This window comes from Leptinotarsa decemlineata, unplaced genomic scaffold (genome assembly GCF_025532065.1).
Source record: "Leptinotarsa decemlineata unplaced genomic scaffold, Ldec_3_MD MMD2_tig00026340_RagTag_RagTag, whole genome shotgun sequence".
In the NCBI taxonomy this organism is placed as follows: domain Eukaryota; kingdom Metazoa; phylum Arthropoda; class Insecta; order Coleoptera; family Chrysomelidae; genus Leptinotarsa; species Leptinotarsa decemlineata.
Window position 1 is genome coordinate 10,691,183 of NW_027412694.1, and position 19,309 is coordinate 10,710,491.

The window sequence follows — 19,309 nt, forward strand, 5'->3', positions numbered from 1 at the left end:
TTGTAGAAATCGGAATGTTGTTGATGAACTGAATTGTTAGATTTTTTATTACTTGGTAGGTCCAGTGTAGTACGCTATACTTTTATTTCGGCTACGTCAATGATTTTAAAATTGTTATTGTCGAAATTATTTTTCGCCCAGTATCTTCGAAATGAAGCGCCATATCAAAAATCATCTAGGGACAAAATATCCTTAGAATAGTCCAAGGAGTAGTCTCTTAATTTTTTGCCAGATGTTTAGTGAACACCCTGTGTTATACTGGTTTATTTTTGGAAATCGAACCATCAGGGTACACACCTCCCAATCGGTTGGTTTGGATAGTTGACAAACCCAAATAAATTTTTAACTGATAGGCTGATTCGAAAGTGCTTACATGACAATCTTACAAACCGGTGGAGACATAGGCACAATCTCATAGAATGGCCGGCTAGATCACCCGAAATTACGCCCTTAAATTTTTGTGAGGATATTTTTCTAGAGAAATTTTTTTAGAGCTGCGGGTTGGAAGTTTCAGTTATATTGGGATAGATTTTTACTTGTTTTCTATTTGTCAGTCTTATTCTTCGGGGGATATAGAGTATTAGAGCCGAGTATTTGTTGAACTTTTTTTTCGCTTTCTGGGAGTCATCTTATCTATCTCTTCTAAGTCTCTTGAAAACACTGCAGCCTCAAGGACTTATTGCATTTCCACCATCTTTTTCATTACACTCATTCCAGCAATCTTGTTCGCTGTACTGGTCTGTGAAGGCATCTTGCTGGATGTATATTATATTCTTCTGGACATAATTTGGGGTGTCCATAAATTGTTTGCGTCTTGTGATCCAAAGCCTGACATTCGCATGAAATATGACGAGCTGTCTTCATCCCTGTTTTGTTGAAGCAGTTCTTCGGTTCTCTTTGTGTCTCTTGACAAACAAACCAAAGTTTCAGCCATTTTAGATGCGCAGTTGTTTCAATGAGTTGATGTTGAGTATTTTATGGAAATGGACACAATCGAGTATCAAGCTGTCATTAAATATTTGTTTTTGAAAAGCAATACGCCTAAACAAATCAAAGATGAGATGGATTCTGAGTATGGGGACTTTAGCTCTAAGAGCTTTCCCTCAATGGTGAGGTCATGCCATTTGAAAGGGAGGTGAAATATCTTGGCTGGAATGCTTCGAAAAAGTTTTACACAAAGCCAGACTGTCCCTATGGACATGTCGAAGAATTTGTGGTAAAACTTGGAGTTTAGGACCCAAACAAATCCATTGAATTCATGTGATGATTGTTAGACCATGATCACTTATGGTTCCATTGCCTGGTGGCCGAAGGCTTTACAGAAAACGACCCAGGCGAAGCTCTCTGGCTTACAGTGACAGGCTTGTCCGTCCATCGGTGGTGCCGTCAGTACCATACCGTCAGCGGCCATTGATATCCTTCTAGATTTACCTCCTCTCCACATTTTTTTAGGAGAGATGGACTGCATATAGACTTGTGCACATTGCCAATTGCACAAATCAATTTAATGCAGAGTGCAACAGACTGTTGGTTGACACTGGAATTCACAAAATTCTGGAAATGACCACCGACCTTATGCCTTCAACTGTCAACTTCGAACTGCCTTATACAGTACTGTTCCCGAACAGAGAAGACTGGATCCTCCAGGAGAAGAAAATATCAAGAGCAGATAGTTGATGGTTCACAGATGGATCAGAAATACCTTCCCGTCCTGGTGCAGGTGTTTTCAAACACAGACTCAGGACAGAGGTATCAACCTACCTAGGAACAAATGCGACTGTATTCCAAGCGGAAATTTACAGTCAAGCGGCGTTGGAAGCTCTTGGCTCCTACCGAGCAACATCTAAATTGGTAGCAAATTGCCAAAAACAACTCTTCCCGATAGGATACTTAACAGATTGCCTCTGGTCTGGATTCCTGGCTATACTGAGTTCGGGAGAGCCGTACTCTTACCATCTCACCTGAAAGACCACTCACTATACAAACTAATTGGCTTCATTAAGAAGCTGGGTTTGTTTGGTCGAGTATGAATAAGTGTGTGTCACAATAAACCCTTGCGGGTTGCGGTGAAGGGTCGAATAGACCCACTCACTTTGGACTTAACCTAAGAGCTTGGGAGACTATGAACGTTCAGGACGTCCAAAAACTGCAACCACTAACGAAAACATCGCCAAGGTTCACCAAATGGTGCTAGACTAAGGTGAGAGAGGTCATTTACATGTGAAAAGAACGTGTTTGTCACATATTAAATTAAAATTCAGGCATGAGAAAGCTACACGCACGTTGAGTGTCGCGTTTGCTCATGTTAGACCAAAAACGTATTCGAATGAACATTTCCAATGCTCTGTTGGAGCAGTTTAGGAGCAATAAATTCGAATTAATTCAATTTAATTAAGCCAATTAATCACTGTAGATGAAACTTGGCTACACCATTATATGCCCGAATCAAAAATTCAGTCCAAGCAGTGGACTGCAAAGGGGGAACCGGCTCCAAAAAAACTGTTTTGTCGGCTGGGATAGTTATGACAACTATTTTTATTTTAATCAAGTATCTTCACCATTACAGGACCATACTACGCAATATTACTTGAAAAGATGAAGGCAGAAAAACGGACACATTTGCAGAAAAAATCCTGTTCCACCAAGACAACGCACCGTCTCACACCTCAGCATCTGTCCACGAATTACGAATTTCGATTTGATTTGCTTGACCATCCATCCACATTACTTACCAGATCTAGCTCCAAGTGACTTCTTTTTGTTTCCCCATCTAAAAATTGCCTAGGAGGACAGATATTTTTGTCAAATGAAAAGGCAATTACCTTCGTAAACAGCTACTTTGCAGAGAAAAACGCCGAGTACTATTTGGACGAGTTACAGACATGGGAGCATCGTTGGGAGAAGTGTGTAAAGTTAAAAGAAAACTATGTTGAAAAATAAAAATCTGAAGAATTGTCTTGTATCTTTATTAGGTCGGAAACTTTCCAGACTACCATATGGAGTAGGGTACACTCGTCAGCTTATTCTGGCACCCAGTATACAGTGAATCTATTCCTGTTCACCAATTTCTCCGGCAGCTTTTCCACACCAGTTTTGATGCCACTTTTGGATTCGTCAGTGCTCCTAGTACAGCCTAGTCATCTATGGAAATATTGATCCGCTCATTTTGTTGAGGTCCCGAATTATTATTTCTTGTGCATTGCAAGATTTCGTACATTTCAGCGAATTTTTGAACTTGCAAATACTTTTTTTGGAACGTTATTTCGCAGTGTCACCTGTTGGATGTGACGAACTGACTTGTATAGTGTTTTCAGAGACATACGAAATTGACAATTCATTTTTGAATAATTAAACCAGTAGGTAGTAACTTGATAAAGATTTCAGTTGATTATTGTAAATTGTTCCTTCCTTTTTGCTACTGTGTATAATAGTAACTCACCTTAGTCTATGTCGAATATCTACTTGCTGGTTTATTCATTCAAGATTGATTTGTCAGTTTGGTATATCTTTGAAAAAACTTTACACCCTTGTTCTTGAAAGGTAATATTATGAAAAGTTTGTATCGCTGTTCATAAAATAAATTTTGCTTCCTCTATTTTAAAAAGCAGATGTAAGTATCACATCCAATGGATGCAGGAAAGAATAATAGATATTTGTTGTTAAATAGGAATATTTTATTTTACACGGTTTTCATCGATTATTTCTTTCAAACCAATAAAATAATAAAAATTTTCACATATAGTCAGTGGCTATACTTGAAGACTGGCTATAAATAAAAAAATCTGAAGGAACAATTCGTTTCGACCACTCACAACTCCCTACACTGTAGGTTAATGAACTGAAACCTGTCAGAAAACAACTACTCCCCTGGATAATACCACGAAGGGCATTAGTTTATATCAGACAGGTGTCAATGCACTGAAGTTATTTCTGTGAAGTTCAGTGAAGAATCCTGCACTGACACCTGTCGGATATAATCCAACGCCCCTCGTGGTATTAGCCAAAGGAGTAGTTGTTTTCTGATAGATGTCAGTTCGTTAACCTACAGTGTAGGGAGGTGAGACTGGCCTGAACGAATTGTTTCTTTAGATGATTTGAAAATGATAAAAATATTGAAGGCTAGGCCACCAAAAAAAGAGTTTTATTGCGATAAAACGCTTCTTCCCAACAGCGATAAAATTGACAGCCACGAGATTAACATGACTATCGAGGTCGAGTTATGTATCATTTTCACAATTTCAAATACCGTCACTGTCTCAATCAAATCGAAGCAATATAATCAAATGTTCAAATATGATTGTGAATAAAAATTAAAACTTTGATATAATCTGATTTAATGATTGTGAAAGTGACTAGACCCTAACTCTACTGATACAACTCAAACGAATATGTAAATCAAATAAAACTCACCAATGAACATATAAAAGAGACCGAAATGAAAAACGAATTCTCACACTGGAATCGTTATCAATTAGGGAATTGATTCTTTGTTCTTATATCGAAGCATGCAGCTGAGAGTAGTTTAGGAAATGATATTTACGAATACCACTTGACCATACAGTTTTCTCAGATAAATTTCCATTTTTTAAACTCAAACTTTTTTTTGAGTGGTTCAAAAACATTTTTAGAAGAATACTCAGAGATTTTCTTGTTGACAACTGTTATTATCGTTTTGAAGAATGCATGTGTATAATTTCTGAGAACGTTTTTCCAGCGATTCAAATCCAATGTCAATTAATACTTTCGCACAGGCATCGCTCTTAGAGCGCCTTTATGATTTTTCTGTAGTGCTTATGTTTTGTCCTTGAAAAAAAAATCCTATGAAAATTTTATAACATTGTCAAAAATAAAAATATACAGGGCTATTCAAATTCAGGAAGCTATTCAGGAAGGTGGACAGGTCTTTGGGAGACATCTCATTTATATCGGCAGATGTAGGCCAAGACTCGCTGAACACACACTCTCTTATTGACGATAACTCCGGGCACTCGCATGTTAGCTTTTTGTCGAGGATAGTATTTCACCTCTTCGGAGAAGTTTAGTTTAGTTTGGAAGATTTCGGGAGGTTTTAAGCCCGATAAACATCTTTTCCCGATGAAAAGGACCATCTCAGAGTCTTCTTAGGATTGATCGACAGTAAGTCTTCCTTGCACCATGTTTCTATTAATTTGAGCCCATCCTGCGCTCTGTCGCACAGTGTGTTCACAAATTTGCCGGTCTGCAAGATAACTATGTCGTCTGCATATGCAGACCTATTCAATTATGTAAAAAAACCGGAAATAGCTCTTTTGGTTCTGGAGATATACAGGAAAACCCATGAACGAAAACCATGAATGTCGATGAATTTTTTTACAGGGTGTCATCTGACTTGGGCCACCCCTATCTTTGAATTTTTAAATACGGACCTGTATTTTTTGTGGTAGTTTTTGTATCGTCGACGTTCACTTCATACTGAGAAATTAAATTGAATTTTATATTTCGGGACGTTTCAGTAATATTTCATTATAATTGTGTGAATTATTCCTTTTTAAATTACGGCCCTGAAAATTGGTTGATTGAGTTGAATAAAAACACAATAGCAACTTTCACGTCTCCCTATGTACCGTAGAGTTTCTCGAGAGTTTTTTTCATTTTTAGGTACCTATTCATATTTTTTCCATTGCTAAGAGCGTTTTCTACAAAATGAACTTCGAAATTGAAACACATATTATATGTGTTTCAATAAGCAGAAAAAGAAATGAGAGCAATAATAACATCAGAAACGAACACTATAATTGTAATGAAAATTGAAATATGAAGTAATTTGTATACACAAAACAATTAATGGCGCAACAAGTGTTCGAATTGGAGTCCTTTCATTTCGAGACATTTTTGAACTCAGTTTTTCATTTTATTTATTGTCTTTTTTTTCTGATTGATTTGGCCGATACTTGATGAAGATCCTTAGTATTTTCAAAATGTGAGGTGTAGTTTTTGAAATTATTTATTGTCCTTAATACACTTATTTATTCCATTGTTGCGAAATCGTTCAAAATCCTCAATATCGAGTCTTCCACATTTTCTATCTCTCTGCCAGCGTAAATCCTATTTTGCAATGTCCCCCAGAGAAAATAGTCCAAAATAATAAGATCTGGTGATCTTGCAGGCCATCTTATTGGCCCATTATTTGTCTCGAAATGGAAAGACATTTCGAGACAAATAATGCGAACATTTATTGCACCATAAATTACTTCATTTCATTACAAATATATTGTTCTTTTGGGATGTCATATCTTTTTCTGCTCATCATATGTTGTTGAAGATATGTTTCGGATAATCATAAAAGGTTTTCTTATTTGAAGTTCATTGTAGAAAATTTTCTTAGCAATGGAAAAAATATCTAAAAAGTATCTAAAAATGGAAAAAACCTTTAACTTTAAATCAGTCAACCAATTTCCAGGGTCGTAACTTAAAAGGGAATAATTCATCCAATTATAAGCAAATATTTCCGAAATATCCCGAAATATAAAATATTATTTGATTCCTCAGTATGAAGTGAACGTCTACGATCCAAAAACTACAACAAAAAATACAGGTCCGTATTTAAAAATTCAGAGATGGGGGTGGCCCAAGTCAGATGACACCCTATATAAAAGATTCATGGACATATTCTGATAGCCCACACCAAATGCCAATAGCAAAATGCGGACATATTTTCAATATGTTTGCGAATAAAGAAGATATAGGCAAAAAAAATATTTGGGATTTTTGGGTTTTTCCGATATATCTCTAGAACCGAAAGAGCTACATTCGATTTTTTTACATCATTGAATAGGTCTCTAAAATACGCAACTTTGCCACAATTTAACCGACACTCCATCTCTTATCGTTCACGAGATCCCCATGTACAGAAACGAATTTGAAGAGCCCTGTATATTATTACTGTAGCTATAGACTTGTTTGCAAGTCTCTAACTCTGTTGCTCAAAATACTGAAATCTTTCAAAAGAGTTACACGCTAGTTTTCTCTGTCAAGAATTGAACAGATCATTAGTATACAAAAAAAATCAAAGGTATAGGTTATAACTGAAAAAATTAGTTTCTACAGATCGTCCAAAAAACTTGATAGAGAATAGATAATAACTAAGCAAGGTGCTTTTTTTAATGAAGGTCTTCCATTCTTATCATCGAAAATTGAAGGTTCTCAGCAAAATAATTACATTACTATAAAAATTCAGTCAGGAAACGTGATCGAATCAATAAGATAAAGAGAAGTTGTATGGATTATAACTTTGAACTTTATAAAAAACTTTCAGTTGAGTAGGACACCTTTTCAGTGTAGAATTGTGCGATTTTGTGCAACATACCCTGAACACTGGACTAGCCATTGATAAAATTAGCTTGTGCGCCATCATACGATGTCCCTGGCAGCTCAGAATGACGTCACAAGAACTTTCGGTAGTCAGCAACCTCAGAGCACCTTCTCTAATCACGCTTTCCATCGCAAACCTGAAAGTATACAATGCATTAGACATTTTTTATCTGATTGAAAACAATTTTAACAATTGCGATGACTTCAAAGGTTTTCATAAGTATGCAGGTTGTGTGTAAAATAAAAATGATCTGAATATCACTTGAGAGTTTTCTATGTGGTAATCCACATTGTCGAATGATAGACAATACTTCACTGAACACTTTATTGAATTTTCCATTGTTCACAATGAATTCCAACTCTACCAAATATCTGCACTCGCTCGATGTCAGATTATAACTGATTAATTCTATTTTGATTAATACAATCTTTCCATGCGGTGGAGTCGGTACGCTGCGCTGTTACAATGTTACATTCCTTCTTTTTTCATCAGCTTCAATGGCTCGATCCGAGGGAAGATCTGTTGCATTGGTGGTTAACCGTTTGATGGCTATAATGGCAGTTTTCATCTATACTAACTTATCATATTGTTGGTGATTGAAAATCAAAAAAAGAGGGTATGCTTCTTGATTCGACATTCATATTTTTTCCATTGCTCTGAGCGTTTTCTACAATGAACTTCGAATAAGAGAACCTTTTATGATTATCTGAAACATATCTACAACAAAAATATATTATATGTGTTTTGATGATCAGAAATAAAAATGGTAGCAATAATAACATCCGAAACGAACACTGTAATTATAATGAAAATTGAAATGAAGTAAGTAATTTATATACACAAAAAATTAATTGTGCAATAAATGGCTGTACCTGCAGGGCTGTACCTGCACATGTCAATTCGGACGTTACATTATGGAGTTACATTATGCATTATACGTACCTGCGTCTAAATTGTCTTAAATTATTTTACAATGTTGCCTTACCTAATAGTCAGGTAAATCTTATAAATGAAATATTATCTCAATGAATTTATTGGAAGCGTTGGAAATAAATAAATTGTACAAGGACCCCAAGTTCATAACGTTCAACGACCAACTAGATCTATGCAGCTCGCCCCTTTTGTATTTAGGAATTTTAGAATCCATCCAATAGTTGGTAATCGTGACATATTGTAATATTGGTAACGTGTTAGGTCAGGTACCTAGAGCAGATACCTGTCCACACTATTTAAGACGCAACTTGACAATTTGTGGTACTTACTTGAAAATGGCCTTATAAGCCGAAACCGGTCGTAACGAATAAATAAACACAGTAGAAACTAGACAAGAGTATTATTTTTATTCTAAATTCAACATGAATTTCTACAACATAAATAAGTCATCAATCGAACGAATTATCTTAAGAAGGTACTTAGTATAGGTACTATTAGGTATTGATCTATCAACTTTATTCACAATATTATTATCTATGTTCACTTATTTTTACACTCTCCTTGGCATCTATATGCCTGTTGTTGTTAACTTTTCTAACTAATCTTAATGTAGTTGGATTTCCTAAAAGGCTCTGTAGTGTAACTCATTTTAAATACCATCTTTATACGTGGTTCCTTGAAAATGTTTTCAAAGTTCTTCGTGTATTGGTGGCATGAAACTGCGATATTAATTTTTGGTAAAGAAAGGTTTTGGCTTTTTACTTCTCCATCTTGATACAACAAAAAACATGTTGAAATCTTTCAAAGAAATGAAGGAAGCAATCAATTACCAAAAAGTAACTACAAGAACGTGTAGATCATGCAAAGAAGTAACTTTCATACACAAACTGGACGAAAAAGCCCCCTCGAAACAAACTACTTTCAAATAACCATTGAATCAGGTACACGAAAGAAAAATACTTTCGAAACTAATACTTTTATATCAACACTGAAATATAAAAAAACATTTCTCTATTCGTGTAAGGAGTCACACGTTGAAATGTAAGACCTCGTTAATCCTTAGCTTGCACAAGTATCGATTTCTGGGAGTTGTCGTTTGTAGGGAGGCGACAGATTCTCAAACAGATTTATTTATTCAGTTTGTATTCCAAACATACCTTATAGAATTGAATCAGATATCATTCACAGGTTTCCTACACAATGTAGTAAACGAAAAAGGTTAAATGGAAAAAAAAATGGAACACTGTCATCTTCATTGGTAGACATCAGATGTTTCGCTGTAAGACACTTGACTTATCAGGTCTTCAGTACCAAATGTGGATAATCAGGTCTTCAGTACCAAATGTGGATAACATTATTAAAAAAAATCCAATTCATTCATAAAATTACGACTACATGTCATGAAAGGAAGAAAGCAATCTCAAAATAAGTAACTTTATACAAAAGATGTGTGGATCATACAAAATAAGTAACTTTCAGACAGAAATTGGAAGAAAAAGTCCTCCTGAAATAACTACTTTCATAAAAAAATTGAATGACACAAAAGAAAAATACTTGGCTTACCATCTCTCCAATACCAAATCTGGTTCAAAATAAAAGGGGTTTATTTTTAGGAGAGATAAATGTTTGGGAAAGAAATTTTTTCGGATTCTACTTTTCCATTTTGATAAAAAATGCGGGAATTTTTCAAAAAAAAGAAAAGGAGCAATCAATTGAAAAAACGTAACTCCAAGCCAAAATTTTCCTTTCCCAAAAATTAATTTCTCCTAAAATATACCTCTTTCATTTCAGTACATTTTTCTTTGTGAAGAGTAGGTACTTTGAATTTACACAGTAACTAAAGAATTTGACCTGTCTACAAATATTTAAAATGGAAAGTGAGAAATGAAACTATCCATACTTTTTTAGCACTTGTATATTTGAAATTGTACATTACAATTTGTATTATGTTCAGATTGTAGAAGGTGAATTTCTCCAGAACGGTCAATAAAAACAAAGATTTTCCCGACAAAAAATTGATTTTGTACAATATTAGTAGATACGAATAAATAATGTGAACAATATTACTTTCATTAATAATGCTCATTGAACTTTTTGAAACTCGTTCGAGGTGAAACAAGAAAACCACATTTCTTGAATGATTCTTACGAGAGATTATGACGGAAAATTTAATTAATGCAAATAGAAATGATAATGATTAGAGAAATTACAAATTAGATGACTTTAATCGTGTTTGGTAGTATAGTATCGCATTTCTAACAAGAAAGATTTATGACTAAACATAGTGTAATCTGGTTAGCATTGCTTGGAGACTGCCAATTAAGGTATTTTGTCATCGCAAAGACTACCGAGAACGTTTAACATTAATCTTGATTAGCAGTCTTTGATAAATTGGTGGTTATCTTCACAAGTTGGGAAATCATAACAGAGACTCGACTTTTGATGAATATGGAGAGAACTGAAGAAAATAATCTCATTGAAATATATATTATTTTATGATATTTTCCATTGTTCAATTTTATGATTTTTTGAGCCTTTCCAATTCCTGAATCACTTGATACTTTCTTCTGGATCAGACTAGGGGTATCTAACATAAGCACTGCTCTCACAAACAAGAATCACAACACTCACATCTAGCCAACCAAGATGGCGTCATGAAGAAATCTAATGATTGAAAAAGTAATAACAATATTAGATATGGACAGATTCCGTCGTATTAAAATAAAAAAGTTGCAGTAATTTACTGATACCTGGACATTTTTATAGTTTGGCAACTGTTTCAATTAAATAATGAGAGCGGGAAAAAATTATAAATGGAAAAAACATGAATAAACAATTTGAACAAGCAGGAGCTAATCATAATAAAATTGGAATGTAATTATTAAAAATTCAAGACCCGGCTGAACAACTTTCTATCAGGTTTTTTAGATTTTCACTACTGCAGAAGAATAAATGAAAGAAATCATAATATCTTCAAAAATGAATACAGCTTCTGGTGAAGATCAAATTATCTACAAAAAATAAAATAAATTGTTAGGTTCAAAAGTTTTCCTTCATCAATGTATTGGATATGGTATATTTTCTGATCACCTGAAAAAATACATTTCTAAACCACATTTAGTCCAGTCATTATAGTAAGTTCACCTCGGAATTTGAGATACCCAGCTGTAAGTCTGTAAATACTTGTATATTGACACCCTAAAAGTTGTCTCAAAACCTACATATGGTAGGGTGTAAGCAACTATTAAATTTCAAGGTCAAAGGTCACAAAAATCAGTTTTATGCGCTTTTTTTGGAAATATCTCATTTCCTATGGGTTTTTTGCTATTTGTGTTTATTATCAATATTGTAGAATACAAAATTCTCTACAAATTTTGTTTGAAAAAAATTTTTATACGTTGAACCGTTTTCGAGATAGAGGGCGGAGAGCACGCGGTCACAGCATCACTTCAGTTCAACCGGTGCCTCCGGTCGAAAACGAGCCATATATAGTTGATGAACTATCGATAAATCAATGATTATAAATATTTGTCAATTTTTATTAACTATTATATTATATTTTATCATTTTTTTCCTAACTTATCCTCTTTTTATTCAGTATTAATTTATTTAACAACACTTACCTGCCCAAGTAATTGCAGAATTGTTAATGAAAATATAGGAATTATATTTGAATTTTAACCTAATTAATATTTACTTATACATCGTCGTCTTCTGGCTGCTGGTAAATTTCAAACTGGTCTTCATTCCGTGTTAGGAATCACACGTTAAAAGGTAAGACCTCGTTAGTCCTTAGCTCGCACAAGTTTCTCAACTTCTGAGAGTTGTCGTTCGTATGGGGGCGACAGCTGATTAACGGAAAAACAGATTTTAGACAGGTTTTAGACAGATTATCGTCTTCAACGACATTTGTCTCAAGTTCTTCCATGATTTCGGGGTCAAAGGTTCCATCTCCGTTAATGTCGCTCTGATATGGTAGAGCATTGAGACAAGCTTGCCCATTACATTGGCCACAAGCTAAAGAGCATTGCAAGCCCGCTTTCCTGCATCCGCATCGCGAATCACAACCACTCTTGCAGTTGCAGAAAATTGTATTTAGCAAATCTTCTGGTGCAGGTGGTAAAATTGTCATGATAGGCTCCAGAAAATCGTTTCGCATTGCCCAACCCCATACCTGGGGTTCCAAATCATGTCCTAACCATGTTTGAACTTGATAATATACACGGTTGAAATGTTGATGAGCAGCTGCACTTGTTGGTGGAATATTTGAAAGCTGCACAGGTTTATTAAGTTTTGTAGACTTGATGTAATGCATATAACGAAGATGATCGAGACTTTTCACAGATTTCGGAGCCTTATAGACTGCCAATGAGGTTTGAGTTCCACTCTCTAAGAATCTCTGGGCCGAACAATTTTCTTCCTCAAATGCTGCAGCTAGTTCATCCAAATTTGTCAGTTTCTCAAAAACTTTTAAAAATGATTTTTTTTCCTTTTTAAAAAGCGCAGAAGTTGTGTCACAGCCACTTAATGCGTACAGAAATAAAATATGTTTTTTAGAATGAGGATAATTATCAAAACTTTCAGTCGAGTATATCTCCTTTTTTACATTACCTTTCCCAACTTTTTTAAAGAAAATTTCTTGTTCGTAAGACAGTGTACGCCCAATTAAAAAGACAAGTAAATCAATATCTTGTCCTATTATAACTGCAGTTTTTTTAGACTTTGATTCTTCAATTTCAGTTTCAACAATAAGAACATCCGCATCATCTCTGGCTTGTTTAGTAGTAATATTTGCAGCTTGTAATTTTTCAATTAACATATTAATGAACTTATCTTTGTTATTTCGATTTGATAAGAATTTTTCTTGAGTAACTGGTACAACCATTGTTTCATCGAAACAAACTTCATACGTTTATGAAAGTACAGCAGGTCTTCTCTGCTGCTCCATAGCTTTTACGTTCTTACTGTAGTCTGAATATCCGTCAAATACAACAATTATTTTGGAACTGTAATGCCTTTGTAAATAATTCATGTATTTATCAAAAATAATAGAAAAAGTATCTTCTCTGCTCCATACAATATGAATAGATATAGATTTAATGCATGAAGGAAATGATAAAATATAATATAATAGTTAATAAAAATTGACAAATATTTATAATCATTGATTTATCGATAGTTCATCAACTCTATATGGCGCGTTTTCGACCGGAGGCACCGGTTGACCTGAAGTGATTCTGTGACCGCGCGCTCTCCGCCCTCTATCTCGAAAACGGTTCACCGTATAAACATTTTTTTTAAACAAAATTTGTAGAGAATTTTGTATTCTACAATATTAATAATGAATACAACTAGCAAAAAACCTATAGGAAATGAGATATTTCCAAAAAAAGCGCAAAAAAACAATTTTTGTGACCTTTGACCTTGAAATTTAATAGTTGCTTACACCCTACCATATGTAGGTTTTGAGACAACTTTTAGGGTGTCAATATACAAGTATTTACAGACTTACAGCTGGGTATCTCGAATTCCGAGATTCTTACCTAATTTAAGCTTAAAGGACTGGATTAATTATAAAGGTTAACGAAAAAATTTTTCAAACTATCGTCTAATCTATCTTTTGAATTTGTTTGAAAATATATTTGGAAGACTAATCATATGCATAGATGTTCACATAAATACTCCAATTTGTAATACTCATATTCTCTCTCGAACTGGATATCTCATAACAATTTGGTCATCCTTCACTAAAGACAAAAAAAATATAACTTTATGTTAAATGAATAAAGCTATAAGGATATAATACGAGTATTTGAAAAACCATGGGTTAATAATCATATCATATGACTTTGAATCAAATGATTTTGAAATAGCTGAATTCGTATATAAATTGTCTAAAAATCTCTTGAAAAGTAAAACTCAATTAAAAATTTTTAAATTGCGTAATCATAATACAGAAAGTTTTAATCTTGATATAATACCTATTACCAAAGGAAAGAATAATCCGAGTCCAAGTTGTTTAGGAATTTTTTAATAAATATTGAAAAAATTTAAAAATCTAAAACAGTTCATACATTTTCCAATAACATGAAGGAAATTTCTTTAGTTCAATGAGGATCATCAAATTATGATAATAATTAATTATTTTTTATTATCAAAGTTGATTTTTATCTAAACATGTTTGTAAGTAAGTGTTGTATGTGTATGTGTTGGTAAGTTTCTTGTTCCAACATAATTTATGTCTGAAAGTTTCGTATCAAATAAATGAATAGATATTAAATGAATCCTAGTATTAACTGAAGAAATGGTTGTTTTCCAGTAGGAATTTATCAGATCCTACTGGGTAGGAACGTGAATGTTTCGAACTTTCGTCCAGAAATATTTATTTTCTTAAGTATTTACCTTCTACAGTCATCAGACACATATTGATTTCTGTTAGAGTGTAGTTAAAGTTCAAGTAAACGATATAGTGCAACAATAATTAATTTATTTTCACCATTAATATGAAAGTGTCTAATCTCCTTATAGTCTTTTTCCACTAAAATTACTTTTTTAATCCTTTTCGGCCCTCTTCTTCGGTAATATTAGATACTTCTTCTTTGATTAGCTCTATTACCTTATTATCAAATTTTGTTTGCAGGCATGTTAGGCGTTCACATTTTCGAACCACCAGTCCACCCTTTCGTAACTGTGTCGTGAGTGTCATACCAAGTTTCGTCCAAATAGAAAATTTGCCGTTGTTTTTGTCTATATTTAGTTAGTTGTTCTGAGTATTTGTTACGCAATTCCACTATTCTTCTGCTTTCCATAACTGCTTGACGTTTGTTTACTATTTTAAACCTGAATCATAGTTTCTTCATTCAATTCTGATACAGTTGTAGAAATCTCATTGCTTTTGTAACAGTCGTACCTATATTGTTTTTTTCAATGATATTATTAGATGTACATCTAAAGATTTTGGTAATCCTGCGTTTATAAGGTTTGTTTTTGACTGTTTCAAGTACAGTTGTGAAAGGAATTTCGGTCAAATATGATGTTGCTTGAGAGTGCCGGCAACTTTAAGTGTGCACAATATCGTGTACTTCGGCTATACGTGAGATATTTTTTTCCCGATTGAGGCTTTGTTCACGAGATGGAGCTGATGCTAATTGGAAAATCTATTTCTCAAAGTTTCATGAATACAGTCGAGACAGACACACTCTTGTTTGTGAATCGGATATTTTCTGCACTGACGCGGGGTAACCTATTCGACTGATTTCAAAGTGGTCCTGCTGGCGTATGAACAAAAATCATCTGTGAGACTATTTCTGTGAGGTGACTTACATAAATGTTTGTCGTAGTATTAGCCGGAGACGTAGTTTTCCGGAAATCATTTACCAGATCCTATTGTGTAGATCCAGTAAATATTCAGAAATTTAATTATCTCAACTAACAATACATGCCAACTGTATGAATTATTCGATGATTTGGTGAAAACGAGGTGTAACGAGGAAACCAAATTTCTCAAACTTTTGGCTCTTTTTATTAATGAATTTTCAAGATCTTTTTCTACTACCACAGGGGAACTTGACTCCTAAATTAGTTATTAGCAATTAAACTGAATAACATGGGATTTCATACGCAAATAAATGCAGGCACTAAAGATTTATTTCATTGTTATTGACAATTTTTCAACTAAAAATCAATGAAAGATTAACGGATGGTTATAAAACCATGTTTATTGAAATTTTTTCTATTTAATCATTGTTTTCCATAATAAAAAAGCAATCTGAATAATTAAATTTCAATAGTAATTTATATTTTTATTACCAAACAGCTCAATAAAACATTATTTAATGCCTTACACGCACATCTGTCTTCCAATAATTCATATAGAATTAACTGTACAGTTGTAAGTGTGTTTTGCTTTCAGTCAAATTTGTCGTAGTAACGATATAAAAATTTTACAGTCTACAAAACTGAGGACTGAACTAATTTTTTTATTTCCTAGACTAGGAATTGGATTATACCGAGTTCAATAAAGCCATCAATCATACGCAAACAAGGTATTTCCACAATGAATAAGATTATATGAATGATATTATAATTATTGGAATTATTAGGGATATGAATGTCAACTTGTCACTCAAAATAATAATACTAGCTGTTGCATGCGATTTCGTATGCGTGGACTTCAAATTTTTCAACAACAAAAAGTTCCTATGTATTTCACTGTCTTCGATTCACAAAATAATTGTTTACCGAACAACACAATACAATAGTAAAAATCGCACTCAAATCGGTTGACCGTTTTTGAGATTAGCAAGCACAAAAACATAGAATATTATCAAAATTATTGTTTTGAGTCAAAAACAACTATTTCATGTACATAAAGCGATTAGTTACACTTCTATCATATATTTGATTGAAATTAATCTTAGAAACTTCCATTCATGTTTCGTACTCTTTTATGACGTCATGTTTCTCCATGATTACCTGATTTGGCTGCATGACGTTTCAACCACCCCAGGTCACCCCCAACTATTTCGATTTCAGGAAATATTTTTGTCCCAACCGTTTCTGTCCCGGGGCCAACAAACCAAGTTACATAGGCAATAGAGCTCACCAGAACCAGAAGAAAATACCAACAGACACTTGCTCCACTTCACAAGAGATGTATGCACAGAGCCAGAAGAATTCTGCGGCCAGAGCTACAAGTACTTCGAGACCAACAATGGAGAACACGCTGAATGAAAAATGCAGACAGTCCTGAGAAATGGTCACCGAAAACCATGCCCTTCAATACACGGATAACAAGTTATCGTCTACACCGATCAGGAGAAAACTGAAAATTTCGAAAGACAATGTAGAGAGATGAGGTGAAGAACATCTAGTAACAGGCGGTGCCTGAAATGAAACATCAGCGAATGGACGAAGCTCAAACCTTGGAGGAGGTCAGGAAAATCCAAGGCCGGCACCGAATCCCAAACCGAGCATTGAAAGTCCTACCCAAGAAGCAAATAGCGGCAATTACGAACATCGTCAATGCTACACTCCGACCGCAACATTCCCTGTATTCCTTTAAGGATGCCCTCAATCTAAATCTTGAATATCAGAACAGAAGGGATTCATGCCAGAAAACTCAACGGTACTTCCAGTCCTGGGTAAAGGATACCATACAGAAGTGATATTCGTAGACGTCTCCAAGGTGTTCGACAGAGTCTGCTACGATGGACACATGGCCAAGATGACGACTGATTTTGGTTAAGCGAGAATAATTGTGAGACTAATCGATTCTCTTCTAACTGACCGATGATTAAAAGCAGGCGCAGTTCTTTCTCCACACTTCTTATTGGTGTACACCGTACATGTGCTAAAGTTAGAGAACAACTCCAAAAAGTTGGATCTTCACACGGATGAGACAGCTCTACTGTCAAGATCCACCGACCACGTGCTATTTACAAGGATACTGGACCTTAGTACCCACTAAGTGAATGTACTCCTGAAAAACTAAAAACTACGGCCGAGAACATCTTTGAGCAAATTCGAACAAACCCTAACCCGGCACTGCGCGAGTTCTCCACCACACACTGAACAGAGACGACCTCGGATTCCACGGGAGGGGCAAGCACATAAGACAAAAGAAGAAACTACCTCGGAGAATTGCAGTCTGGTGGCTCCGGTAACAATGAAAAACTTCATTCACACATACACACACACGTCTCCGGCTAGACATAGGGGACCACCATGCGCAAACTACACATATAACACATGCTAGAAAGGGAGTGTGAACACCAGATGCTGACTTCCAACTATAAGCGGTTAGACTGCAATCTAGCCTAAGTGTCAAGCAGCAGTTGAGGACCTTCCGGTCCTCAACCGCTCGGAATATTATATATCAGGGCACTCAATGCCGCGGGGGGACGCATGGTGGTTATTTTTTGCTCAAAAAGTTTTTTCTACAAAAACTCAAATGATTATACCCCTTTCAATTAATTTTTTTTTTATATTCTGTATATAATTTTTACGCATCATTGTTACCCTTATTTTTCCTGATTTTTCCATTTTAGCATTTTATATCTACTGAATGTTTTTGTAACACTAGGACAAAATATTTTGGGTTGAAACGAAACTCTGGAGCCGAAACGACCTTGGAATCCAATAACTGGGCTCGAACAACTGAGATCAGAATGTCTTCCTCCTTGTCATTCACGTCCCTTTGTCGCCTGCTAGCTATCCTATTCGTTATGTTTGGTCAATGTTCTTGTCACTCACTACTTCTGTCACCAGAATCCGTTTTGAATCGTTTGATCTTGAAACATATTATAATGCTTCTTGCTTCATTTGTCATTTGTGAAAGTCGTCTTTTTACTGATGTGGGTGATCTGTGTCTTCTGGTCTTGACAACCAGTATCGTTTCTCCTGATTTGCTTCGATTCACGAACATCTTTATCTTTCTCTTCATGTAGAATCCGTTCTGCGAATAAAGTAGGGCCGTGGTCGTTCCCAACATCCCTTTTGCGAAAACCCTAGTTTTCTGCAATTATTTCTCGCTGAATTGAGATATGGTTTGGTGGAGGTCATCAACTTTCTGCTTCCACGAACAAGGTCCTTCTCAACTGTATTTTTGTCCTTTCTGGAGCCGTTTTCGTACCTTCGGATTGTTCCACCAAAGTCATTCCCATTGGGGGTTATATTTTTATAACAAACTTCCAAGTCATGTCCGAAGTAAAAAAAGTATTCTGAGTAAAACAAATCTATTTAAAAGATATTTTAACAATGTTGACTATCCGGATAGGATATATTAAAACTTCCTGTATGCATTTTAATATTTGTGATAATTGTCATAGTTGTATAACTGTAATTAATGCTGGTGTATTTTAAAGTTTGTAATCACATAACTTTTGACTTATTCGATTGATGACCTATTTATTTTGTAGAAATTAATATTGAATATAGGATAAAGAAAATACTTTTGTCTAAAAACTACTAAGATTTTTATTTGTAACAACCGGTCTAGGTTTATTGAACCTTTGAAAATGGTTT

At 34.7% G+C, this 19,309-nt stretch overlaps 1 protein-coding gene across 2 annotated transcripts in view; it reads right to left on the reverse strand.

Annotated features, from left to right (window-relative positions):
• Positions 1-19,309, reverse strand: part of LOC111502736 (uncharacterized) — a 199,537-nt gene that overhangs the window by 68,831 nt on the left and 111,397 nt on the right. The window contains exon 3 of one of the 2 annotated variants that reach the window (XM_023156893.2): positions 7,346-7,487. In XM_023156893.2, coding sequence (XP_023012661.2) covers positions 7,346-7,480 — 135 coding nt within the window. In that variant the 5' untranslated portion in view covers positions 7,481-7,487. Of the gene's footprint in view, positions 1-7,345; positions 7,760-19,309 lie in introns of those variants that run through there. The other variant, XM_074183695.1, reaches the window with a different exon arrangement.